General features: G+C 47.3%; 1 protein-coding gene across 1 annotated transcript in view; it reads left to right on the top strand.

Moving 5' to 3' along the window:
- Nucleotides 1-11799: 11799 nt before the first annotated feature.
- LOC147674083 (transcription initiation factor TFIID subunit 4B-like) overlaps nucleotides 11800-26672 on the top strand; it is a 1347443-nt gene continuing 1332570 nt past the window's right edge. Inside the window, exon 1 of the mRNA XM_086945146.1 lies at nucleotides 11800-13096. Coding sequence (XP_086801272.1) covers nucleotides 11839-13096 — 1258 coding nt within the window. The 5' untranslated portion in view covers nucleotides 11800-11838. The remainder of the gene's footprint in view (nucleotides 13097-26672) is intronic.

Genomic DNA, 26672 nt, shown 5'->3' with positions numbered 1-26672 from the left:
GTCAGGTGTTGCGTCTGTGTCCTATTCAGGAGAACTTCCACTGCGTGTGGTACTTGTACCGTCAGAGGGTGTCCCAGCACTATCGAGTCACTTTGTCTTATGGCCAAGGCTGTGGCCGCAACTGTTTCAGACATGCGGGCAAAGCCTGTGCCACCGGATCCAGTGTACTAGAAAAATAAGCACATGGCTTGTGCTTCCCTGCTTGGTCTTGCGTGAGAACAGATAATGCCGTTCCATCCCGCTCAGTCACAAACAGGGTGAAGTGTTTCTTGTAATCAGGAGTGGCTAAAACTGGCGCTTGACATAAGGCCCGCTTCAATTCTTCAAATGCCAGGGTGTGCTCTGGTGTCCAAGGGAGGACAGTAGAACTGGCTGCCTCATGTGTAGTCAACTGTATGAGGGGCTTGGCTATGTGAGCATACTGGGGAATCCATTGCCTGCAATAGGAGGTGAGGCCAATGAATGCGCGTACTTCCTTCTGTGTCTTGGGCTGTGAAAGGTTGGAAATCAATTGAATACGTTCTTGTGTTAGCTGCCTACCCTCCTTGGATAGCAAGTGCCCTAAGTAAGCCACTTGCTGTTCACAGAATTGCAACTTTGAAGGGGACACTTTGTGCCCCTTGTCAGCCAGAAAATGTAAGACTGTGAGGGATGCCTTTTCGCAGTCAGATTCTGATCTTGCTGTGATGAGAATGTCATCCACGTATTGTATTAATGCTGTGTTGGTAGGCATACTAATGCTGTCAAGTTGTCTCTTCAATGCCTGACTGTACACACTCGGGCTTTCTGTAAAACCTTGGGGTGCTCTCGTGAATTTAAAACTTCGGCCTTTTAAACTGAATCCAAAAAGGTATTGGCTGTCAGGATGTATAGGAATACTGAAGAATGCATTCTTCAGGTCAATGACCGTGAAGAATGTTGCCTCAGCATCAATAGCAGTCAACAGTGAAGAAATGTCTGGGACCACTGTGTATTGTGGGACCACACATTTGTTCAATTCCCGAAGGTTAACCACTAGTCTGTAAACTGGGGGTGCTTGAGGGTCTGTGCGTTTAAGGACAGGAAGGACGGGTGAGTTACACACATTTGAGTCTGTCTCCACCACCACCCTCTGCTCAATGAGTTCTTGAATTATTTTCAATAAGGCTGTTTCGGCCTCAGGTGGGATCCTGTACTGTCGTATCCGGGGTAAGACTACTCCTGCCTTGAGAGTGACCTGGTGTGGTGTGATGTTCCTGTAACCTACGTCAGTCGAACCTTGTGCCCATAGATGCTGTGGGACGTTCTTAAGCTAGGGATCAAAATCTCTTACTGTACAGTGTTCTTTAAAATCACGCAGAAACAGTCTGACTCCTTCTGGTGAGCAACAGATAACTGCTCTCAGTTCCTTTAGTGTCTTTATACCGAGCAAATTTTCTGGACATGTTTTAGTCAGTAGTAGGTCTGTGATGCGTGTCAGTGGACCCAGCGATTTGAGACTGGTTCTGATACTTTGTTAATAATCGGCTTACCAGAAAATCCCAGGGATATATTCTGTGAGCCCGAGAGAGGTGCCCCTGGGACCTCATCATGACTGATTGTAGTCCTGCTCGCCCCTGTGTCAATTAGAAACTTTCTGTCCTGTCCCAATAACTGAGCTTGTACATAGGGACCCTCTTGGTCCACTGGAACTGGGATAAGGGGCAAGCCATCTACCCTCTCGAGGCTGTTTCATGAAAAAGATTGGTATTCTGGGTAGTCTAACTGTGTGTACTGATACATTTGAGGTGCAGCAGCAGCGGGCGTCTGGACCTGCTGTGGGGTGGGGGCTTGTGTCTGTTGAGTGTTGTTCTGTCTGGGTGTATAGAGCCGTTCCTTTATTTTGCCTGTGGCTATATTGTGCTTTAGGACGGGGCATTCCTTTACAAAATGACCCTGTTGTTTACAATAATTGCAGGTCCCTTTATTGGGTGCGGTACCATTCTTGTTCGTCTGTGCAGGTACTGTTTGGGCAACTAGCACCTTCATTTTTGTATCCTTCATGCGCTTCTTTTCTTGTTCCTGCTCTTCCCTTATTCTATTTTGGTGGTATTGCAACATTTGTAACATTTGTGAGGGGCTATTTGCTTGCCAAGTACTTTCAACCTTCAGCACTCTATTCCTAATCTGAGGACGGGCGTTATCTACCAATTTTGTCACAAAAAGGTGGGGATATGCCTCACTACCGTGTTTTAAACCACTGTTGACAGAGAAGCATTTCTCCAACCTAGTGTAGTAATCGCTCGTGTCTTCCTCTGGTTTCTATTTACACGCTGAAATTGCATCCCAATCTTCCTTTTTAGTCGTCAACAGTCTTGGCAAAATTTGTATAAGGAGTTCGGGGAGTTCCTTAACTTTATCACCAAGGCCATCCCCTGGGGCCCTACCTGTATCTTCCGCTTCCAACTCTGTCCATTTCAGTATTTTATCTCCAACTTCCCAGTCTTTCTCTTTAAGTTTCTCGTAAATGCCTACTCGTAACAGTACCTTTAGTAGCTTTATGATGTCAGGATATGTATAGTCTCCTATGCGGAGGATGTATTTTATTTCTCGATGGAACCCCCCCCGGATCTTTATCATGGGAAGGTAACAGCTTCTTCATTTCCAATATTTCTAACTTTGTCAAAGGGGTGTAAACATATACCCGCTTAAAAGTGCCGTCTGTCTTTTTAATTGGGTGGACTTCCCGCAGGGGGTACTGAACAGAATGAGAGTTTCTGGGGTTAGTGCCTGGTAGTACAGAGGCCCCTGGTAGTACTGTAGTGGACAGAAATTGTTCATAACGGTGGCGCAGGTCCAAAATGATGTTAATCAATTCCGGGCCCTGCGTCACCCATCTGTCTAGTATTAAATTTTCCAAAAGTTTGTATAATTTACCAGGGTGTTGATAATGACTCTCATACATAGTGATCAGGTGTTGGACCATGTAAATACTGGCAGGTGTTGTTCTGAAAGGGTGAGATTCAGAAACATTTGGGACAGTATGTCGGGATTATATACATATGGTTGGGACATCCACTGGGTAGCGGACCGGGCCAACTCCTTCTCTTGTGATGTGAGGGGTGGCTCGTCATCTATCCAATTGTCAAGTGCTTTCTCTGTTCTTTGGAATAGGTCCTCGGGGGAAGAACCCTGTTCTTTAATTAATCTCTTTTTCTGAGGACGGGGGCACTTTGCAACACTACCATACCGTGCCATGCCCAGGAAATTCACTTTGTCTGCCCTCTCGTTATTATCCCCCTTCTCTGACGCACTATCCCTGCCTTCATTCTCGGCTTTATGCATTGTTAGTATTTTCTTTTTAATCTGGTTCGTCATTTCTTCTGTCTGCGTTCCCTTATCATGTTTACCGTTATTGATGCTGTCGCTCCATTCTATCAAAGTAACCTCCACGTCCCCATCACCCTCATCAAGTTCCCTGATCAGACAGTTTGTAATAAAACGGAGGATGTTGTTCCTAGCCTTTACTTTTCTATTTGTCATGGCTCTAGCTACGCATTCATGGTTCTGCCCTGTTCTGATGAACTGGTACAAGGCATCTAAATGCGTATTTATATCTGGTAGTCCATCTAGTTCTGCAATGGCTTGCCTTAGTCGTATTGATATGGCACGCATTTGATCAGTAGTACCTGGTTGCAAATCATATATACATCTAGGGAGTTCGACGTCATCCTTTATTTCCTTATTCCCCCCTCCTTCTGCCCCTCCGCTATGTTGTTGGTGATCCTGGGCCGGCGGGAGCATGACATCTGGTGGGGGTGGGGGAAATGGCAGATCAATATAAGCTGGGGGACATTCTACTAGGTATGTAGAAAGGAACGCATCAGGTGCCGTGGGTTTAGTTTTAGGGGGTACATCTTGGGAAGCTACCTCTGTAACTTCTTCTGAGAGGACGGGGTAAATACCAGCAACAAGAGCATTTCTCTCCCTATCCATTTGCTCTGCTCGAACCCGTTCACCCTCCTCTAGTAACTCTTTTTCTTTTGCCTGTTCTGATATTTGCCTGCTTTTCTCGACTTTGTTAAGTTCTTTCATGGCCCTCCTATTAGCCTCTTTACGCCATAATTCAATGGCCTCTTTTTGTGAGGGCCTCGACTTCCTTTTCCATAATTGTTCCTCTACTCTCATAATACATTCCGAATCCCATGTGCCAGTAGCAGGCCATCTATGCATCGCCTCTAGATCCTTTGTGTAATCTACCCAGAGATCTAAATAAAGAATGGCGTCTAGGCCATGTTTGTTATACATGAAATGGCCGGGGGTATCTCTTGGCGGGACATTAACTGGCTCTTCCAACAATCCCTTTTTAGTGCCTATCTTACGCAACTTTGAAAACAGCGGCATGCTGAAAATCTAATTAAAACAATTTCAAACTCAAAACATAAATGACATATCCTTATGCACTGGAATACAGTACAACTATACCGGTCTCGTGAAGGAGACACGTCTTTACCGTGTTCATTAAATCAACCCGTCTTTATGCGTTCTCAGTGGTACTCACCGGGAAGCAGAACTTGAAGACCTGGTCATCGGACACTTGACGCTTGCGCAGGAATGGCGGATCTCTGAAGACCTCGGACTCGGCGCACTCACTGGGTGGGCTCTGGGTCAGGACGCTCCGCAATCTTCCTCACCGCCTCGTGTGGATGTCTGGTCGCAGTCTGGCTCCTCCGTGGGCATGAGGGAGTAGGCGGGAAGTCCCGCTGGCGTGTACACTTGAAGTCCGTCGAGGCTGTAGAAGGGGCGGGGTTGGACCTACATCACCGGCGCGTGGGGAAGGGAATGCGTCCCAGTTCGGGCGCCAGAATTGTGGTAAATAAATTATTTACACTATCATAATTTCTATAAATACCAAAAGGGTCAAGCATAAATGAGGAGCAGAGTCCGTGGTGTTAGAGTCAATGGGCTTTATTTCATTAACTCGAGTTAAGGGAGAGCTCCTTCACCAAGCGGGTTCAGGAGTGGTCTGAACTTTATTCACAGAGTGCAATATTTATACATTCTTTGAATACATAGGGAGGAGCCCTCCAAGCAGAAGAGAGAAAAAGATATGAGCATGTAGGAGTTCACTTTAATGAGTCATAGGTGGGTGGGTGCATAGTGGGGGTTGCGTGGTCAGCTAAAACTCGCACTGCCTGTTTGCGCAACTTATCTGAGCTTTCCTGGAGGGCTGCATTCTACCTATCTGTTAGGGAGGGCCTTGGGTGTCAGGGTAACCAGTATGTCTGGTTTTATCTCTAGCCTGGGGCATGACCCAGATGGCTCTTATCTGTAGGAGAATGGTTGCTTCATACCAGTGGACTGGTGGGGCGGGTCGGTTAGGCCCTTCCTGTTCGTCCTTTGTGTAGCTGCCTTGGAGGTTTTCCTTGCCGTGAGCTCTGCTTATCTCTAAGTGGTGGCAGGAAGGCTGGGCCCTATCTCTGCAGATGCATTTCTGTGGGCCTCCTGCTCGAGGCCCAACTGTAGTTTGTTAGGTTAGCAGATAGCTCTTTTGCACACTGCTATCTTGTCACCCCAGGCTAGGCCTCTTCTTAGAATCGGCTCAACCACAAATATGTGAGGTCAGAGGAATGCAACTGCAGCCCCCAGGGTATCTGAAGGAGAGAAACTTACAGCAGAGGCTGGGCACTAAAATGGAGGAACAGGTTTACACAAAATGGCGAGGGTACATGCAGGGGACACGAAGGCCTTAGCGCCGTTAGATATTTCGTTTTCCTCAAAGGGACTCACGTCTGAGCATACCCTGCCACACTTATGGCGGCCAAAAGCGGTGCAAAAGGGAGTGGTGATGGACGGAGCATCTGAATCAATCAAACACTGAACCCTCCATCAATGTTGTAGCGCAGCTCCTTCCATTACCATTATGTGGGTCTCCTGAAGCAGGGCAATTTGCAGCCCTCTCTTGTAAGAAGGTGGATATCCGACTATGGTTACCCCCAAACTTTTTGCTTGGTGTTTAGCTGGTTTTTTACTTAGTTGGCCTGGGATCCTGCTATTCAGGGCCCCAGGCTAATTGCTCTCTCCTTAAAATGGACTCCATGCACCTTAGGTGCATTACGAATGGGAACTGGTTCACCTTATAGGCCCCTGTAACAGTGTACTCCAGGTACCCAGGGCATAGGTGTATCCAAGGCCTACCAGGGGCTGCAGCATGTATTGTGCCACCCCTGGTCTGGCCTCCATATTTGACACAACTGGCTGATCATTCAGCTGGGGTAAGTTGGTGTAATCACCTCTTACTTAGATATAGTATCCCTATATCTAACCCTAACTGGACACATGTTAACCTATAAGCCACTCCTATGGAAGGCCTCAGCAATCCTGGAGGCAGAGTGCTTGGTTTCATGTGAGATGACGCTCTGGCACGAGTTGAGCCCGTCTGCAGCTGTCGGGAACAACTCCCTAAGCTGTTCCGAGATATTGCCATACCATATTCTCTTAGGTGCATTATAATCCTCGCGGTTATTTGCTAACTTTGGTTTGGCTTTATCAAAACATGTCGAGTAAGGTGTCATACGAATTGGGATACTACCCCCTCGCCAGTTCTGGCGACGTGGGTAGCATTCCACCCTTCTAGATGGACACAACATGTACATAACCTGAACCCCGGTTAAAGTTAACCGGAGCCTCAGCATCACAAAATGGATGCTGCCACCACAGACACAGGTCTGAACTCCTGCTGCTGGGAGTCCTTCCAGCGAGGGAGGCTTGGACAAAGGGTTTCCAGCCCTGTGTATTGGGTAGGACAGGGCTGAATAGATTGAGACATGCCTGGGGCACACAAGGTGTCCCCATGCATAAGCCAGTCCAAACCGGTGCTTGGGCTTTCCAGCCCCAGTCCTGGCGCGGAGCTGGACAAAGGAAAGGGGGTGTAACCGCCTCCCTTCCTAGTCCCACCCAGAGGAGGGACCTAGCAGGTGATCCACTCCTTAGATTGGGAATAAGAGTGGGAGCAGTGCCATAGCACCTCAGATCATCCTGAAATCAACTTGAAACTAAGAACACGACTGAACTTCGACATTCTGCTGCACAGAAGACTGAAGAGCATCTCCCTTGTGGCCTAGGAGTGGCCACCCTGTGAACACAGGCACCATCCAGCAACTCAACGTCTGCTTTGCCGCCGCCTCCTGCAGGAGCCCGAGCCCAGAGCCCGACGAGACCCAGACTCCCAGACATCTCAGAGCCCGATCCACAGTCCCTGAAAAGAAGAGACCCGTGGAGGCACCGAGAGACGTGGGACCGGCCATCTCGAAAGACCCCCGAGAAGCTGACTGCGCAGCACCCGAGGCACCCTCCATGCTGTGCTTTGGGGTTTGAGAAGCCCCACCACCGAGCAGCATTTGCACCGAAGATCAGCCCCCAGCATCTCCACGATCTGCGTGGGGCCCTTTTGCATCTTGCCACTCGACGCGCCATCCTGGTCACTTGCCACGTGGCTAGCGGCCATCTGGGCGACGAAATCCGACATCAACACTGCGGGTCTGGTTGCTCCAGACTTGCTCTCGCTCCTGTAAAAAGGAGCACCCGCTCTGACCTTGCTGGTCCGAGTGATAAACTTTCTTCACTTCCTGCGTGGCTTGCATTAGCCAAGGCCTGTTTGCTCCAATCAAGTTGCTGACACCGCCATCAGCTAGAGCCTTTGTGGGACAGCTCGTGATCGACTCCTGGACGTCCTCGACCTCTTCGTGTCCACGTGGCTGCAGAGACAAGCTACACCTCATCGCCTGTTTGCACCCGACATCGCCTGGTTCCATCCTGGTTCCATGGTAGTCACTGGCTAGTGACTTTTGAACATTGTCCCCTCTGCTTTCAGGTCTTCACCACTTCAGATCCACCCTTGGATCCACCGGAACTCTACTCGATGACCCGCCTGCAGCATCTTCATCTTCAGGCACCATCGACCTGCGTGACGAAACCTGACACTACTTCGCACCTGTGCACCCGCTTCCTGTGGGTGAGGTAACTCAGCAACGCCGGTGTTCCTACACTGGTATACACCTCTAGTGTCTAGGTCTTAAGTTTTATCCTTATAGGTCACTCAGAAGGTTCCTTAAACACTAACTTTGTAACTTTTACGCACCATTGACATTGCATTGGTGTATGCGTGCACTTTAAGCGCTGCACGCGAGTCCCGCAGGCCTTCCCTGACTTCTTCACTGTTAGTCCCGAACTGCTCCAGCGATTCCCAAGGCCCTAGGCCTACTTCCTTTCAGCTAGGTGGTTCTTATACCACTATTTTAGTATATGGTTTAGGTGGCCCCTAGGGCTCATCCATATTGTGCAACTTTTGTATATTTAAACTGTGTTTTGTTTTAACGCATTTGCTTCTGTGCTCATAAAGAGTATAGGGGATATTTGTAGAAAATAAATATATATATATTTTCAATATATATCTGTGTGGTGTCCTTTCATTTGGTATTCAAGGGAATTGTGTATGGTAAAACAGCTTGCTTCACATGCCTTTACAGAGTTTAGCCTAAGACTGCTTTGTCCACGCTACTAGGATAGCTGGTATATAAGGTTGACTTACAACCAATCATCATAAGGGTTGCTCACTAGAACTAGTGAGCATCATATACCAGGCCAACTTCTCACACCTCCTGATCAGATTTGCACGTATTTTATGGTGATGTAGCATAGTGTGCATCCCCGTACATTTCAAGATATACATTCAATATCTACAGGGGGTAACACTGTGCTAAATGGGTGTCGCCCTAGAGACTCTCCCAAGTGTGACACGCCTGGTCCCAAACAACATCCCCTTATCATAATAAAAACCCTAACTTCCCCACCCCAGGACAGGTACAAGCAAACTAGTTCCCATCCAAACCTAAAATAAATACTAGAAAGTCTTCTGGTAGTTGTGGGGCTATGTAGCTTATCCTACCGGGCCCGGAGCACCACCAAGCCGCATCCCCCAACATCTCAACTGAATCAGCAGTCCCAGTTCACATGTTGCTGTTCATCTGTCTCAGTAGCATAGGTGCCAGTCCCCACAGTCAAACTCCCCGCTCTAAGCCCTCTCAGAGTCTTGGAGGTCCTCAAATTTACCCCATAGGTGGCCCCGCTCAGGCAATGTCGTCCGCCATCTGAGGTGTGACTTCTGGTAATTCGGCTCCGAATCCTCATTTGCAATGCTGCCAGCGAGCCTTCCGATCGGTCCACTTCAAACCTGCTTTTGCTCGAGCTAGAGCTAGTGCCCCCATGACTAAGTTCTGCAACTGCCTGAAGTGCTTTGCGCCACTTGGATTTAAGCTCCTTGGGAGACAGGAATCAAGTCGTATTTTTACTTTTATTTGAACTCTGATGTGCCAGGTCCAGGGAGGGTTTACGTCGCTCTTGACTTTGGCGAGAGTCCAACCATTCTCAGGCCTCCTGTGGAGTAATAAAGAACTTTGCTCCAGTCGAGTCGGTCACCCGACAGCATGCCGGAAACAGCATTGGGTACGGGATCTACAGTTGCCAAAACTTCCTTTTGAGAGCCAGAAATGATGCCCTTTGACGTTGTACTTCTCTAGTGAAGTCCGGGAAAATCATTGTCTTGATGTTGTCCATCTGTAGGTCTTGCTTTTGGCGGGCTTGATGGAGAATATGATCATGATCCCTGAAGTGGAGGTGTCGCGCTACTATTGGACAAGGGGGGGCTTCAGGCTTCGGAAGTCTGGCTGGGACCCTATGAGCTCTTTCCAGTGCATTGAAGGGGTAAAGCCCCTCCGGGACCACCTCGGCCTTGAGACAGTCTTCAAGGAATCGTAACATGTCATTGCCTTCCGCCCTCTCAGGTACTCTCACTATTCGTAGATTTCTACTGGATCTTCCCTCGCTGTCTTCTGCCCTTACCTCTAAGACCTTGATCTTGGCTTCCACCGCTGTGAGTGATTTTTGTAGTGTAGTCACCTCTTCCGGGAGGTCAGTGAGTGCTTTTTCGGTAATTACGACATGCTCCTTGAGTTTGCGGAGGACATCCTTCAGCAGGCTGAGATCTGTCCCTATTGCATTGATTTTTGTCTCCAACACCTCTCTGGAGGCCGTGACGGCCAGCAAGATATCCGTCAGAGTAGGTCTCTTGGTAGCAGCGTCATTTCCTGCCTCCACGGCTTCATCATTATCTGTCTGGGTTCCAGTGCCCCCCCCCCCTGTATTAAGGGCGCTGTACCTTTTCTTCCTGGGAACTTTCCCCATCCTCCACTCCAAGTGCTTGCCCTCTGAGCACCAGAAGATCCACTTACGTAGATGGTATCCGGGCAATGCTCTCTGTGTTCTTTGTATTAATGGAGCCAGTTCCAGTATGGGCATCTGGTGCGTTGTTCAATTAGATACCACAATCACCCAGGCAGCCAGGGACTATTCCTCCCCTGCTAAGTTCCAGTCCTGTGGGTCACACTTCTCCTCTGATGGCATCTCCTCTGCCCTTCGCCTTCAGCCGCCACTGGGTATATGCAGTGCCCTCTGTCGTCTTCGTGGCATTCCCATTTTGCTCTTTGATGACTGTCCTCTGCGCCTCAGAGGATCCGGGGGCCCCTGGTCGGTTTTTGAGTAACACCCCTCCTATTTGATGATGGGAGTGTTCAGAGTGTTCCATGTGCCTAGGTGCATGTCACCCCAGTGCCCTCTGGGCCTTGTTTTATCATGTTTCACTGAGGCGGAAATGGCTTGTAGCCCTGGAGGCTCGCCGTCCACACAGCAATGTCTTTGTTCCGCTTACCTCCCCCTACAGAGTCGTAGTGGATGCAAATTACACTTTTTCTCATGTTACAATTACTTCTGTTTGTCAAAAACGTTTACAATGTTGTCATTGTTGTTAGCACCACTCCTGCTAGTGACCAGATTCAAGGTGTATTGTTCTTTATGCAAGAGCTTTGTTATGCTACTATTAGATCTCAGTATAGCATCCCTAAAATGTTTACACTCTATTTGCAGCTGAGCTTTTCTTCATGCGCTATTGTCAAATATTTTCACAAACTGTGTTACTGTTTAGTATTCTGCAACTACCAATGTTCATGCGTATGCTGAAACTTTTTGTATACTTGTAAATGTTGTATGAAGAGAAGAACCAAACAAATGTGATTAACTAGCACCAACTTGGTTTGGAGAATGGGTAACCAAATATATTTTAAAGGCTGTTTCTTAAACCCTATTAGGGTGAGCGTTATGAAACTAGTATGTTTTTATAATACACCATTTGCCAGTTTGTCCCCAAAATTAAAACTTAAAATTCCACATCCTGTTAGGTTTACAGACTCAGTGTCTTAAAATGCAACAATTGTAATTTCCTTCACTAAAATGTATTGAACATGAACACTGAACCCACTGTATAAATTGTAAAATCGTGTATGCTAGGACCAAAAGCTTTAACAATCAATTTACCATTGTCCAGAAAAAAAGGAAACCCCATTTAACCAAATGTACCCGAACAGTGAAGAGATAGCAGACACATATTTCTGACTTGGGCTCTGAAGTTGGCTCCGCCGCGGCGTTAATCCCCTTAAAAAAGCGTAAATTTTCCTAACAGTCGGTGCTACTGGTGGTATTGAATGGTATTTAATCTTCTGTTGCGGTTTGCTTTTTCCTTTGAGCTTGGGAGGGGGGTCTAGAGCAGTTACTATGCCACGCCCCACACTGTTTCCAGCTGCCCGCCCTCCGCTCGTTGTCGCCGTGTTTACAACTGCGACACCCGTGACTAGAAACACACGCCTGTACAGCAAACTCATTAGCTGGGATGGGGATCCTATGTCGTCACCAGATTCCCATCATGCCCCGGGCTGTATCGCAGGCGCACTGAGACAAAACTCCAAAGGCTTTCGAGTGCAGACAAGCAAGATGGCGGGCTCCTCTGATCCCCTGGAGGAGATGCTCTTCTCCGAGGTGGACGAAAAAGCCGTCAGCGACTTAGTGGGTTCTCTCGAATCGCAGCTGACTGGACACGGGCCTGGTGCAGCGGGGGGTGTAACTTGGGCTTCTCGGGGACTGAGCAATGCTCAGCAGCAGCACAGAACTGGCGGCTCAGTGCTCAGTAGAGGAGCGACTGTGAGCAGCGGCAAGAGCCAGCTTCTCTCTACTGTCAGTGCTCAGCCTGTTGCAGGTGCGCATGTAAACAGCCCGGGCAGGCAGCAGCAGCCGTCACACGGGGCACCCCATGTCACAACATCGATGGCTCCCCATGCCAGTGTCTCACTAATGAGCCCGTCTGTCCCAACCACAGCGCTAAGAAGTTCAAAATCACCAGCAGCCACATTGCCACCGGTGAGCCCTTCTGCCCCTGCAATAAAGACGAACTCCGCGCCCCTAGCTTCTTTATCTGCACCTATCAGGAGCTCTTCGCTGCCTGCTGCTAACAATCACTTCCACCAACCTACTCAGCACAACTCCGCGCCGCATACGTATCCTGCAGGGGCAGTCGGCAGTGCAAGCAGCAGTAGTTCAAACATGAGTATTCTATGCAGTCCCAAAAGTGCATCTCCTGCCGCTCATCAAAGTCCGCTTCAAGCCAACTTGATGTATGGCGCCAACCAGTCCTCTGTCCATTTTCAAAGACCTCAAGCTCACATAACAGCCATTACACAAAATGGGCATTGTAGCTCAGTTGACCCTGTATTTATGCAGAATGTGGACTGTGCAAGGCGCACTTACGCATCAACGTCAGTAACACACGTTGTCAACCACCAGAATCCATCTGTAACTCACTGTAAACTGGACTCACAAATGCAGCCTAAAACATCAGTAGTGCAACTTCACCATCCTGCAGGAGCATCGCCTTGCAAACCCTCACCGTCTCTTCCAATGATGATGCCTCCCACAAGCATAATGCACAATACTCCATGTTCTGTCCCTGTAGTGTCCAACAACGACACACTGCGCACCAGTATTACACCGTCCCCCCTTGGGTTGGGTGTTCCATGTTCTGCTGCAAGTGGCATGCAGCAGAGCACAGTTGCACATGTCATGTCCAACCCATTACTGTCGCCATCACTGAGGCATGCGATGGCGACTCCTCCGAGAATAGTTGCCCCACAGCTCATTATGCGGCCTCCTCAACAAAGCACAATCCAGTTGCCTCCAGGTCTTTCTATACCACCTGGTAAGTGGAATTGTAATCAGTTAGCCTTCTTAAATTTTTAATTTGGACAAACCATTCTGTATTGCATATTTGTGTTGATTATACCTATAAATGAATCATAGTTCTGGGGAAAAAACTTTCTAGACTTTTCACATATTGTGAAACTAAGCATAGAATCGAATAGATTATTAATTCCTCAGTGATTTCTGACATGGTGAGATCCTAAAGAAAAGAAAACAAATCATCTAAAGGATTAAGTATTTATAGTTGTTTTGTTTTTGTTTCATGTAAAAATATCTGTTTGACTTGTGAATTTGTTTTGATGGACCAACAGAGTTCCAAACCATGTATTTTTTAAATTGAAACTTAACGGGCTCATTGTGAGATGGCCTCAACATAGCACAATTCATTTGTCTTCTGGTTTTACTATTATACCACATGGTAGGCAAAATTGTAATCCTTGGAGCCTTCTTGCCTTTTCAATTTGGACACACCATTCTGCATTCCAGGAATACAGAATGGTGTGTGATACCACCCCATTGGTTAAAACAATGGTGAAGATACGATCAACTAAGGAGGAGTGGGAAATTCATCTAGAAAATGTGTGATTATTACATTTCCTTTCCTATATTTCACACCTAAACTGACTGGTGATCACAATATGAGATGGAGGGAGGGTGACTGTATTTACGGAATTTACCTCTTTTTAGCATTTTTAAAAAAAATTTTAATGAAAAATTCCTTAAGTGTACATATATTCCTTGCCGGAGAGACTTGAAGAAATGGCCTTTTATATCAGGGTGAGAGAGAGCTTTGGGAGGACCAACATCATTATTTCAGACAGCTGTATCGAATGTATGAATAAATATGCCGAATCAAGAACATTTGCATAAAGTTATGTTTGATTGGCTCTATATGCCCGAAAAATTAAAACTATGATCCGGAAATCTGGTGAATGATGTTGGAGACAGTGTTGCATCACCCGTCAGTGTCAGGCACATTTACTTAGGACATCTGTCCCTTTCTTGTACTCGGGTGTCTAAGGTTGTTGCGAGACCAGTAAACTGTCTAAGCAATTGAAACTGTTTCAGAACTTAAATGACAGGCTCCCTAGGAGTCCACAATAATCAAATTAAAACAATTGAAAAGACAGTCCCTTGCTTCATTTTCACTGTTGTCTTGACTTTCCTTGGTTGTGTGTTCCCACAGTTGTACTTTGCTGCATCTTAAGTTTTGCACTACTTCCACAGCGCGTTTGTTTTGTCACCGTGATGTTGTCTTTTCTTGGGCTGCATATGCGCCTGTCTTTCAACCTGAAGCATCTGTCCTTCAGTCTTTAAATTGTAATACCCAAAGGATTCAGTGTTGTCAACATTATGTATTTAGATGTACCTCACTATTGCTTACTTACCACCAGTATGGTTTGAAACTCAATTGAAGAGAGCGTTTTAATGATTATCAATTAATCTGCACATTTGAACAAAGTGTATGTGTTATTTAAGTTAGCCATTGACAAGGGTTCTTTTCCATAGTAAGGATGAATCGTATTACTTTTTCCCCCGACGAAGGGTTACCCGAAATACATTGTGTTGAATTTATGAAGACCGAAATTGAAGTATTTGTCACATTGAAAGCTTTTTATTGCTACATTAATAAGAAGGTCTAAAATGTATTATTTCTGAAGAACATTTGTTGTGGCCATAATTAAACGGATTAGCTCTGAGTGAGACAAACTTTCATTCTCATGTGAATTTGAGAGTGTGCATAACCATTGATTGCTTTGACATCTGGCCCAGAAAAAGCTTGTTGGGGTAGCACGCCTTAAATTGTTATTTTCTGCACAAAACTTACTGCGTTCACTCACATAGTGTGGTATATGTTCTTAAGTTTCTGGTTGATTACCAGCCACGGTGTCTCAGTGATATTCATTTTACATGCCCAACATTGAGGCCATGAGGAGATTTGCTTTCCTTAGCTGGTACACGATAAACGCTGGAGAATATCTCTGTGTGTCTGCTGGCTAGGTTATAAAGGGCCAGAATAGAGCAAACAGTGCATAAGATTGATGTGTACGTTTGAATATCCTCTTTCCGTCCTTTTCCAGTTCCCCATACTGAGTGCTTCCTGTTTTTGGTGACATCAGACAATGAGCAAACTTGAGGCAATCAGAGACTTCACTTTCTGATATGAGTTAATAGAAACTTTGGGGAAGTTTCCCCCCCACCCACGCACAGAAAGCTCGGTAGGAAGAAGTGGTGGCCCACCAGTGGCCCGTAGGAGCAGAGAGTATGCTGGTAGGTGAGTTAGTGTAGAGTGGGGCAGTATATTGAAGTAGGAACATCATTGTGGCGCTAACCTCAGTGACCAAGTTCGTGGATGTGGGTCGGCGTTCTGGGTGCTTCTTGCCACCTAGAGCCAAGATGGCTTAAGCAGTCTCAGTGAATGGAAAGGGGGAGCTGGACTCCCCTATTTATTTATTTAGTTATAAAGTTGTATATAGCGCGAATACCTACTGTTGATAGAGGGACCCATATACATAATTAGTTAAGAGCAAACCTTTGCACAAGCTGCACATCGACCTACATAAATCTAAACTTCCTGATCGGATCTCTGATACAGCAAAGTATCAATGAGCCACAGAAATAAGAGTGGGAAGTTAGAAGAATTCTTACATCTTTATCAAGGGACATAAAGCAGGTCAATTGCTTGTAAATATAAGGAGCAAACAAGGCATGAGTGGCATGTCTAAATGAACAGCAAAACGTAGCCCATTCTTAGACTATTTGTCTGTGTGGCAGAGAAATGTATTCAGGTCCTCTAAGACAAAATGGAAGCTCTTAAAAACACCAGAAATGCAATTGTGGGAGTCCAGCAAAAATTCATGGTGTGCCAGGGGCTCGTTGCTGCAACTGTGTACACGCTTGAGAGTAAGGTAGAGGTATCTAGGAAGCCCCGTATCAATTTTGTAGTACCCCAGGGCTTTGTCTCGTCTGCAATCATCTTCAACCTCCACATGACAATATTTTGAACCTACTCACTAACAGCCAACATAAAAATTCACCAATTTGTTGACAGCACAACACTCTACATAAATTAATCCTCCGCTGTCAACATCGATTAACTTAAGCTCAGCCCCTTTCTCATTCAGATCTGGATTTTACGCACCTACTTTAAGCTCATCCTCACCAAGACCCAATTTCTCCATATTTGCCAACAGCAACAAACAACATCTAGTCCAAACCTGACTCATCTACGTAATTCTCGATATGAGAGAGTTGGTGTTGTTTGAAAGTTGTTTCTAATATATCTTTAACATGCAGCTGCAACCAATGCCAGTTCACTTGGATTCAGCGTCTACACTCACCTGTCCCATCAGTGAACAAAGGCCCAAGAAGACAAAGATTATGTAGTACCACCTCTCCCTCTTGAAAATAGTGAATCCATACCTCCATTGACAGTGTTTTAAAAAGTACTGTCCAAGTCCTACCACTCTCTCCTTTTATTTTTTTAGTGAGTTGAGATTTAGTTACTTGCGGGATGATCCGGAGCCTATAGTGGAGGCCTTAACATCTAACTCTTATTCTTGAAGCAGATTGCCTCCACCGCAGGACTGCTTTCATTCTCAAATAACTGAGAATCAGCCCGAAGCCCAACAACTGTTTCTGACCCTTTCCAGCTAACTGTAGGCCATATTTGCAACCGTAATTTGTAGACTCTGGGTGTGGGAGCGTCATCACTTGATCTCTTGATGAAGTGTTTTTTAACCCTGTCAGCAGAGAATTGTCTTCTCTGTTTGCCTGCCTGAAGTAGTTGTATTTTGGGAGCTCACTAGTACCAAAAATCCCTGTTGCACTCCATAGTAAGCTAAAAGTATATGTCAAACATTTTATGGGAAACATTTCAAAGAAATAATTTAGCGCAACTGGTTTAACCCTTCCAGAAATGGCCAATAAAATCTAAACTACATTGTAGTGCGTTACCTCATTACTAGCTTCTCAAAACTCTAAGGTAATATACCTTAATGTACAGCTGGTTTATTAGTTTGACACTGTGAACCACAGCGTCTTGCTACAAAGACTGGAACACCTGTGTGTGGCAAGCTTAATCTTAGAATGGCTAAGGTTATTTCTCGATGATCGAGAGCAGGTAGTTTGGATGAAGCCATACTCTTCCAAAGGCAAACAGTTGAAATAGGTGGTTCCTCAGGGCTCCGCACTGATCCCCATCCTTTTCAATAACTACCCATCACCTCTGGCATTCCTGTTTGAATCTTTCGGCATTAAGATCATTTCATATGCGGACAATACACCGCTCCTGCTCACCTTTGAGGGGAACTCAGTTAGTGCCAAAGAAAAGTTTGCTCTCTGCTTAAGGGTGCTACTCGACTTGCTCAGTAGCAACAAACATTGCAACCCTGACACGAGATCCTTTTGTTTGGGCCGAATCCTCTCCCTGGATGGCCATGAGCCTGGACTAAAAATGTCCCCTCCCCACGACCCCCAACAGAGGTGGCAAGTAATCTGTAAGTTTTATTTGATTCCATCTTTCCTTCAGCTCCCAGATTTCGTTGGTTGTAAAATCCGGTCTTTGGATTCTTGGCCTGCTCAGGAAATGTCTGCACCGGATTCCTCTTGAAACTCACTCAGGTCACTGTGGTCAGGGCTCTATGCTATCACAGCTGGACTACGTCAATGTTTTGTACCAGGGCATACCAGAGTACTTAATCCAGGATCTACAGGTGGTACAAAACATGGCGGTCCACCTACTATACAAGCTACCTAAGCTCCCAATCTTTGTATCTCCTCCGCGAGAAGCTCCATTGGCTCCCAGTGAGCAAGCAGATAATGTTGAAAGCCTTAAGATTGATTCACCAAGCCCTACTCCACAAGGGTCCCTCATACATGTGTTGTATTTCTATCTACGACCCTAATTCGATATTCCCGATTCATGCCCTTGTGTGGTTATAATAAATAGTATCCTTATAAAGGCATAAGAATCAGTTCCATATTTAGTAAATAGCCCATGCAGTCAAAAGCACGGCAAGGCTACTCCCATAGACTCCTAGAAAGCACAACGCGTTCTTTAAACAAACCAAGCCTTCAGCAGCCTGGGAAATCCCCTCCTGCTTCTGTTTTGATTTACACAAGAACTCCTGGAGTCCAGAAAGAACTGTTAGTTCTTAGTGACGTCTTATGTCCAACCTTACGTCAAACCCGGCACCTTTCAGGTATAAATATACCAACGTTGCCTTAAGCAAACACACGGTGGTGTAGAGCACAGCGATTATCTACTTATCAGGAGCCCAGCTGATGCGAGAGCGGAAGGAAACCGCACCTCCCCTTTTGACGCGCTGGAGATGCTGCCTTTTCTCACACCGAGAAAATCCAGCTCCGGGGTTCCCAAGTTGCCTCGCGGGTTGCTGGGAGATCGAGTCCTGAAACGCGAGATACAAGACCTCCTTCATTCTAGAACCAAGGTACGGAACTGATTAAAACCTTAGAGAGAATTCTTGATTCCTATACTTGGCAAAAAACCCAACTTAACTTAAAAACTGCAACTTACTTACTCATTCCCACGTATTATGCTTAGGTCAGGTACACTGGGGTAGGCGTATCTTAGAAGCACCAGTTGAGTTTGTTAGTCAATGTTTTTATGTATGTATATATTTTATCCGTTTTAAAGTATCATATGGCTAAGAAACCATATCAATGCTTTTACAGTATTATTTCATAATACTACTTTTACTGTACGCACTTTACTTTATGATGAGTAATGCAAATATGGCAATTCATTTCTCTTGCATGAGAAAGAAGACTGCTCAATAAAATAACACCTTTTTATTGAAAACGCCCGTCTCTCTATTTCTCTGCACTCTGGTGAAACTAAGCATGCACGATTGACTGAGTGAAATATCTGCCTATTGTTTTCACACAACTCTAGAGATACACTCTTTATTCTGAGGGAGCAAAGTTGTCATGTTTATGCGGTTGTCAGAAACTGAATCCCTTCTTGTCTAATCAGGGAAGTTCACTCCTCCCTGTTCATTCAAGAAAGTTTCTAGTGAACTCTGAGCTAGCTGGCAAACCTAAATTAAGTTTAACATAGTCAGTAGAGACCTAGATGACCTCAGTCCTACGTCTACACTGCTGTTTATGTTATTCCAATGCGCAGAGCCTATTGGGAAAATAGGAACTACACTACACATGAATGAGAGGCTCAATGAATACATTCCAGGATGATTGCTGCGTTCTAGTAACACTGGGCTGCTAACAGTAAAAGCTCCTCCTTCATGGCACGTGGAACAAGTTGCCTGGCCATCTGAGATTATTGATGCAGGAAGCAAGCTTGAAAAAATACTGAAAACATACCTCTTTAGGGTATTGTAAAGCCTAGTGGGTCCGGTCTCCTCTGTATCTGTCTTTGCTGCCGAGCGCCGGGACACTCCTTGAGTAGCCGAGAGCTATATAAATAACCCTCAGTGCACGTCTACCAAGCGGTTTCTTGGCGCTGGGGGATACTAAAAACCAGGGGCAGGGGTGCAAAGGACTAAGATGGGAAAGCTTGCAGGAAAAGGAACGTTTTAAGGGCCCCGCGAAACTCCATATAAGAGGCAGCAGATCTGATAACAGACGGAAGTGCGTTCCAGAAGGTGGGGGCGAGGAAAGAAAATTTCATGCCTCCCGACCTGCTTTTCTTGAAGCGGGGTACAGAGAGAAGAAGCTTGGTAGAGGAGCGTAACTCTCTGCTGGGACAGTAGGCCTTAATAGCGGAAGAAATGAAAGCGGGGGCAGTCCCCGCCCGAGCCTGAAAAGTCGTGCAGCCCAGTTTTTTAACGGGTAACCAATGTAGTGATTTGAGTAGGGGAGTAGTGTGATGGGATTTGGGTAGCCCATAAATCAGGCGGGCAGCCTGATTTTGCACTAGCTGGAGGCGTCGAAGGGCATAGGCGGGAACACCGTCGTACACAATATTCCCGTAGTCTAACCGCGATAGGACCATCGCCATTAGAATCAATTTTAAAGCAGGAAAAAAAAAAAACGGGAGATTTTCCGGATGGTGCGGAGGGTAAAAAAACAGGAGGAAACTACAGAATTAATCTGGGAGTGCAGTGTAAGGTGTTGGTTTACTGTGATCCCAAGTGTTTTGACAGTGGGCGAAGGTGACGGGGAGGGGCCCAGGGAGGGAGGCCAGAAAGTGGGGGACCAGGGACTACGACTGCCGCCGGTAAGAACTAGCTCTGTCTTATCCGGGTTTAGTTTAAGATGATTGCAGTTCATCCAGTCCCGGATGAACAACATGACAGATTGAAAATTGTGAACACTGGCTGGGGAGTGGGAAAGATTGAAAATGAGCTGGAGGTCATCGGCATAGTTATACACCGTGACCTCCATATGCTGTAGTGCAGAAATAAGGGGGAAAATGTACAGGTTAAACAATAAGGGGGAAAGGGACGATCCTTGAGGAACACCGCACTGCACCTTGCACGGCGAAGCAGAAAAATCGGCAAGGTGAACGGCCAGGGTGCGATCATTCAAAAAGGAGTTAAGCCAGGCCAATACTGGGCCCCCTATGCCAGCCGCCTTGACACGGGAGAGAAGAATAGAATGATCGACCGTGTCAAAGGCGGCGGACAGGTCTAAAAGAATGAGGGCCTGAGGAGTGTTGGAATCCAGCCCCTCCCTGAGTTCATCCATGACAGAAATTACCACCTTCTCGGTGGAATGCCGGGGCGGAAACCCACCTGGCAGGGTGCGAGGTAGCCACTGTCTTCCACAAAGGAACTGAGCACCTTGGTAACGTAAGACTCAAGGACCTTGCCCAGGAAGGGAAGGAGGGAAATAGGACGATAGTTTTAGGGGGAAGAGGGATCGGCACCAGGCTTTTTTAGGATGGGAATAATGGTAGCCGCTTTATAGGGGGCGGGAATGGTGCCCAGACTAAGGGAGTCATTCAAAAGGGTGAGGGGGGGCAGATAGCAGCCTGAGAAGATCTTACGTTAAACGTAAGCTGGACAAGGATCGGCGGGGGATCCTGACTTGACGCGGGCTAGCAGGGGGAGAAGGGTTTCTTTAGTCAACGGCGGTATGTGGGTCAGGCTGGACATGTTTGGTGACGGCTGGGGATCACAAAAGGTAGGGGAAGCGTTGGTATGTTGGACTTAATAAGTGCGACTTTCTCAATGAAAAAATCATTGAAGGAGTCGCAGAGAAGCTGGGAGGGGGGGGTGGGGGGGGGGGGTTTAGAAGATGTCCTATCAGAGGAAGCCAGCTCGTGGACTGTAGCAAAGATTTCTCTTGGCTGACTCTCAGCTGCGAGAATCCTCCCCGAGAAGTATCCAGTCTTGGCGAGGAGGATATCTCTTTTATATTCATTAAGGGTGGAAATATAACGAAGTTTGAGAGTGGGACAGTAGGCAAGCCTCCAGGCTCGCTCTGCTTGGCGCACTTCAATTTGTTTTGCTTTAAGGCCGGGGTAAACCACTTGTTGGCATCATGGGGCCGCCTGACTGTGACGCGCTTCATGGGGGCCACTTGGTCACAGGCCCTCGAGAGCCAGCTGTCAAGGGTGGCTATTTGAGATGATGAGGTGAGACCTGCTAAGTCAGGGCGGGCGGCTGACAAGGAAGCGCAGAGGAAAGGGATATCTACTCTGCTCCAGTTCCTGGCCCAGATGTTTTTGGGGAAAGAGGGTTTTTTTACAAGGCTAAGGTCCAGGAAAAAGGAGATCAGAAAATGGTCGGACCACGCGCAGGGTGCAACAGTAGGGGCAGTGACTGGGATATTGAGGGTCCAAATTTGATCCAGAATGTGGCCTCGGGAGTGAGTGGGGATGTGAACCTGCGAAACATAATTGAGACTAAGAAGGAGCTGGGTAAAGTCTCTAGACATGGCGTCTTCTGCAGGGTCATTGGGCCAGAAGTTAAAGTCCCCTAGAACCAAAACAGATGCGTTGTGGACTACCAGTGGGGAAAGTAGGTCCTGGATGGCAGGGATGAAACATGGGCTGGGCTGGGGTGGGCGATAAATGAACACACACGTGATAGGGATCTGAAAGGAAGCGGAACGCATGACTAGGTAGTCGACCACTGATATGGGAGGGGAAGGGAGCACCTGAAAATGGAAACCGGCTCAGGTAATCAGGGCAACCCCGCCCCCCGTCTTCCCCTCTGGCCGGTCAGCACGGAGGACGAAGTAGGGGGGAGGAAGAGCTGCTTGTACGTTAGGTAACGAATCCGTGCAGAACCATGTTTCCGTCAGGAACAAGAGGTCTGGTTTATAGGAATCCAAGAAATTAAACAGTTCAAGCTGATGCTTGACCGCCGACCTAGTGTTCAAAAGGAAAGCCGAGATAGTAGGTGTGGGGTTGGAGGAGGGAGGAGGTTGGGGAGGTGCAGGGGAGAGGGGGGAGAGGGAAGGCAGGAAAGCAGGAAGAATAGATGAGGGCCTACCTCGAGCCAAGCCAAGTTCAATGACCCGTGTGAGAGAGGCTGGCTGAAGTGGCCAGGAAGCCTGATAAGAGCAAAGTTGTGCTGCAGAGAAGGAAAGAAAGTGGGCATAGTGAGGTGCCCCTAGCCCCGGCCGGCCGCGGACGGGCGCAGACGGGCTTGCCTTTGGCGTGCCCACAGCACGCGTCCGCTGCGCGTGCGCATGAGGGGGGCTTAAGAAGGTCAGAGGCGCAGGAGACCAGAGCGCTGACCTGGGAGAAGGCTCCCAAGATGGCGACCGACAACCCCGTCAGCCCTCCGATCAATCGGCACTCAGCCATGTCGGACCGGGGCTAGGGGAGCGGGAGCCAGGCAAGACAACACAAGATAAAAATGAGGCAAAGGTACAATTTTAAAATAGAGTTTGTGCAGCCAGAGCCAGCCGCCTACAGCAACGCACACACAGCTAGCCTAGAACCCACTGCCACCGGGTTGGAACGTTTGTGATTCATGATTGTTTTATCTGAATTGTTAATTCAGGTATATTAGCCATGAGATGGGAGCAGCTGATAGTGTTGAGTATTACTACACTCATAGCTTTTTGGGAGCTCAGACCGTGTGCTTTGGAGCAGAAAATCACAGGATTGAATTTGGCCAAGTTCTGGTGTGCTTGTAGGCATGGCCAAGCCGCTTATTCAATAATATAATTTTAAAAAACTCCCACATAAAATCTGCATTAGCCCTCTGGCTTGTGGCAGTGACATGGTTCTTCACCTTTTCTATGGGATGTATTATTCCATGTGATGAATAGCAATGGAATCACTACATGGTTTGCGATTACTTCTTTTAATATTTATTTTTACTTAGTCAAAGCTTGCCTGACTTGTTTTGCTTATAACATAATGTGTAATTTATTACATGTATGACTGCCTCTTCCTAAAGCCCTTTCAAATGTTTGGGTGGCTCTAGAGCAGGATGTGTCATGTCTCTGATAAATGGCCCCATGTCAACAACGCTTCACGTACTGAAACATTTGAACTTGCATTCATAAAGGCAAAGGTACAGATTTCAATAGGTGGGATGTTGCTAGCTAAGAAGCCTAGACTGCCAGTCGGTGTTGCACACTGAATGGGGCAACTTGTCACCACTGCAGTTACATTTCAGAATTCTCTCTGAAAGAAAGACCAAGTTTGAATCACATTTGCAGTACCAGTGAAAGGCTGGTAATGTGAATAAGGAATAGACAGCCCCATGCAAAGAGGATATGTATCAGACATTGTAGATCCGCTTTTATCCTCACAGCTTATCAAGGCTCATTTGTCAGTTTACTGTTTGGCATAATACAACACTTTACTCGCCACATTAAGGCTCGCACCCATGTGAAATATTATGGGAATACATAAGTTGACAGTTGTACTTTTTAGGTCTCGCCTTTTCCATTCCGAAGGAATGGGAAATGGCGAGAATTCAAGTGCTCAAAATACTCGTGAAACCACAGGTTTTTTCGGGCGGTTTTCATCGAGTTCACGTGGCCACAGGCACGCGCTTTTGGGCCATAAACTTACTTTCACGGCCATCTGTTCCCCAGCTCCAGCACCTCCCCTCTCTCTCCCCGCACACAGCCTTACTTGGATTTCTCCTCCCCCTTCCCAGCCAGCTTCCCCCAGGCCGTAGCAGCACTCCTCCCACACCTTTGAACTGAAGCTTAGCTTCACGTCAAAGGCCCCTGCTGCTTCACACCCTCATCTCCTCCCCCTCCCCTTCTCTGCCTTCCCTCAGTCTTGTTTTAACCTGTCTTTAAACATACGAGTCTCCATATGATCCACCTATCGCTTTATAGACATTTGTCTTTTGTGTGACCGTTTTTTTTTATGAAGCTGTGTCTCATTTATCTCTTCTCAGAGCATGGCAAATTCACCTTGAACTCATGTGTATCTTCCCGATGACCTTGTATCTCCACAGTGTGCACTAGAGAATGGCTGCTGTCACTACTCAGCTACTTGAAGTACTGTTGTAAATTAAATCTACTTTGTTTAGAAATGGGACATGGGTTCTGAGCACAAACCTGCTTTTAAATAGCGTGGCCTTAGCACAATTGCTTTCACTTTTGCCTGGCCGCGCTTATTTTGTGTCTGTTACGGTCTTGGCTATGTCCAGTGCGGGCTTGAAATAATCGGTTAGGAAACTGATATAAATTCCTGCATATCCTTTCAAGTCAGAGATGCCAAGGGCAGTGAGCTTGCAGGTTGGGCTGGTGCCTCTGAACCAGCGTTTTAATCCGCTGAGTTATCTTAGTGAGGTGTGACCTGCAGGTTACACACACATCCCTTTGGCAGGTGCGTTTGCGCACTGTGAGGGGGCCTGTAGGGTGCCCGCACGTTTCCAAGAGCTTTTTTTAGTGGAATTCGAACTTGCGATCTGCGTGTTGCATTCAGATGTATGTGCGCTGCCGGTGCGGCCTTCTTGGTGCTTCAGCCAGCTGCCTGCAGGTTGCAAACGCCCTTCTGCAGCGTTTACAGTAACCCCTTAAACTGCCTCACGGGGAAAGAAGCCTTTGATCTCCCTGTAACGTTGCACACAGATTTTTTCACATGATCTGCTGTGCTTGGAGGGCGCCAGCAGTCTGTCGTTTGTAGCATCTCTGTGGCGTATGCAGTAACCCCGTAAGCGGTCTCATGAGGAGTCCGCGAAGCCTTGGGCCACATTTTGCACTGAGGTCTTTGTGCAGCAGGTACAGTAGCCCTGTCAGATCTCTGGTGGGGAGTGCAGCCCGTGGTCTGCACAGATCTACGCAGCAGCTCCTGTAACCCTGTGTGTAAACTGTCTCATGAGGAGTGGCGTGTGAAGTCACGTTACACATACACACTGATCTCTGCAGCAGGAACAGTAACCCTGTAAGCTGTCTCATATGAATTGAAGCCTGAGACAGGCAGCCTGCATGCAGATCTCTGCAAGAGGTACAGTAACCCTCTAAGCTGTCTCGTTGGGAGTGGGGTCATGATCATCGTGTTACACACCGATCTCTGCAGCAAGTGCAACAACCCCATAAGCTATCTCACGGGGTATGGAGTTCATGACCTGTATGTTAGGCACAGATGTCTGCAGCAGGTACAGCAACCCCGTAAGCTATATCAAGGGGTTGTGGAATTCATGCCCTGCATGTGAGACACACATCTCTGCATCAGGTACAATGACCCTGTAAACTATCTCATGGGATGTGGAGGTCATGACCTGCATGTTAGGCACAGATCTCTGCAGCTGGTACAGCAGCCCCATAAGCTGTCTCATTGGGTGTGGAGGTCATGTCCTGCATGTCAGGCATAGATCTCTGCAGCAGGTACAGCAGCCCCGTAAGCGGTCTTATTGGGTGTGGAGGTCATGACCTGCACGTCACGCTCATATCTCTAAGCAGGTACAGTAAGCTGTCTTGCGAATAGTAGAACCCGATGTTTGCATGTTCCTCGCACTTCCGCGGATACAGTAATGCCCGCAGCTGCCAGACTTGGGGGGTGGGTGCAGACCGTGCCCACAGGGCACAGCAGCAGCGCCCACCTCTGCTGTGTCCTCGGCTCTCCTTCCTGCCGTTGGGGCATGTTCATCGCCTTCATCGCCCGGAGTGATTGGCAGAGCTCGCCACCTCAGACTCAGGAAAGCCACGCTTCCTCTTCCCACCTGTCCCACTCCCCCACCCTCTCGGATGGAACAATGAGGGGTCTATCCCAGGCAGCCTCGGCCTCCGGTCCTCGGTTATATCTGCTCAGCGCGCAAGCGCTGGACGTGCAAGGATTTAACTGCTCCTACAGCTGTAATGCCACATCCAGGCCCGTTTGTTTGCTCTGTAAATAGTTTCTCTTTCTTTCGTGTAACACTTGTCTTCAAACATCACTTACACGAGTTGACAGTAATGTGAAGTTGCAGCCTGGATCGCGTGCCAGCCTTTTGTGTTTTACTAATAGATAGTTCAGAGGGTTAAAGCTCTGACGACCGATCTACCTACGATATGCAATTGACACGCTGGAGCCCCTTGGGGCCGACTCACCCTTTCATGTTTCTGCGGTCGATAAAATTTAGAGTACGTTAATAGCAGCTCAATGTAACGCAAAGGAAGTTGTTTTCTTGGTATTGTTTTTATTCTTTAAGTGCAGACTTTGTTTTTCGGCATTAACTTCACTA

This window comes from Lissotriton vulgaris, chromosome 12, assembly GCF_964263255.1.
Source record: "Lissotriton vulgaris chromosome 12, aLisVul1.2, whole genome shotgun sequence".
In the NCBI taxonomy this organism is placed as follows: domain Eukaryota; kingdom Metazoa; phylum Chordata; class Amphibia; order Caudata; family Salamandridae; genus Lissotriton; species Lissotriton vulgaris.
Note: the sequence above shows the minus strand (reverse complement) of the source record. Positions and strands in the feature narration are given on the sequence as shown.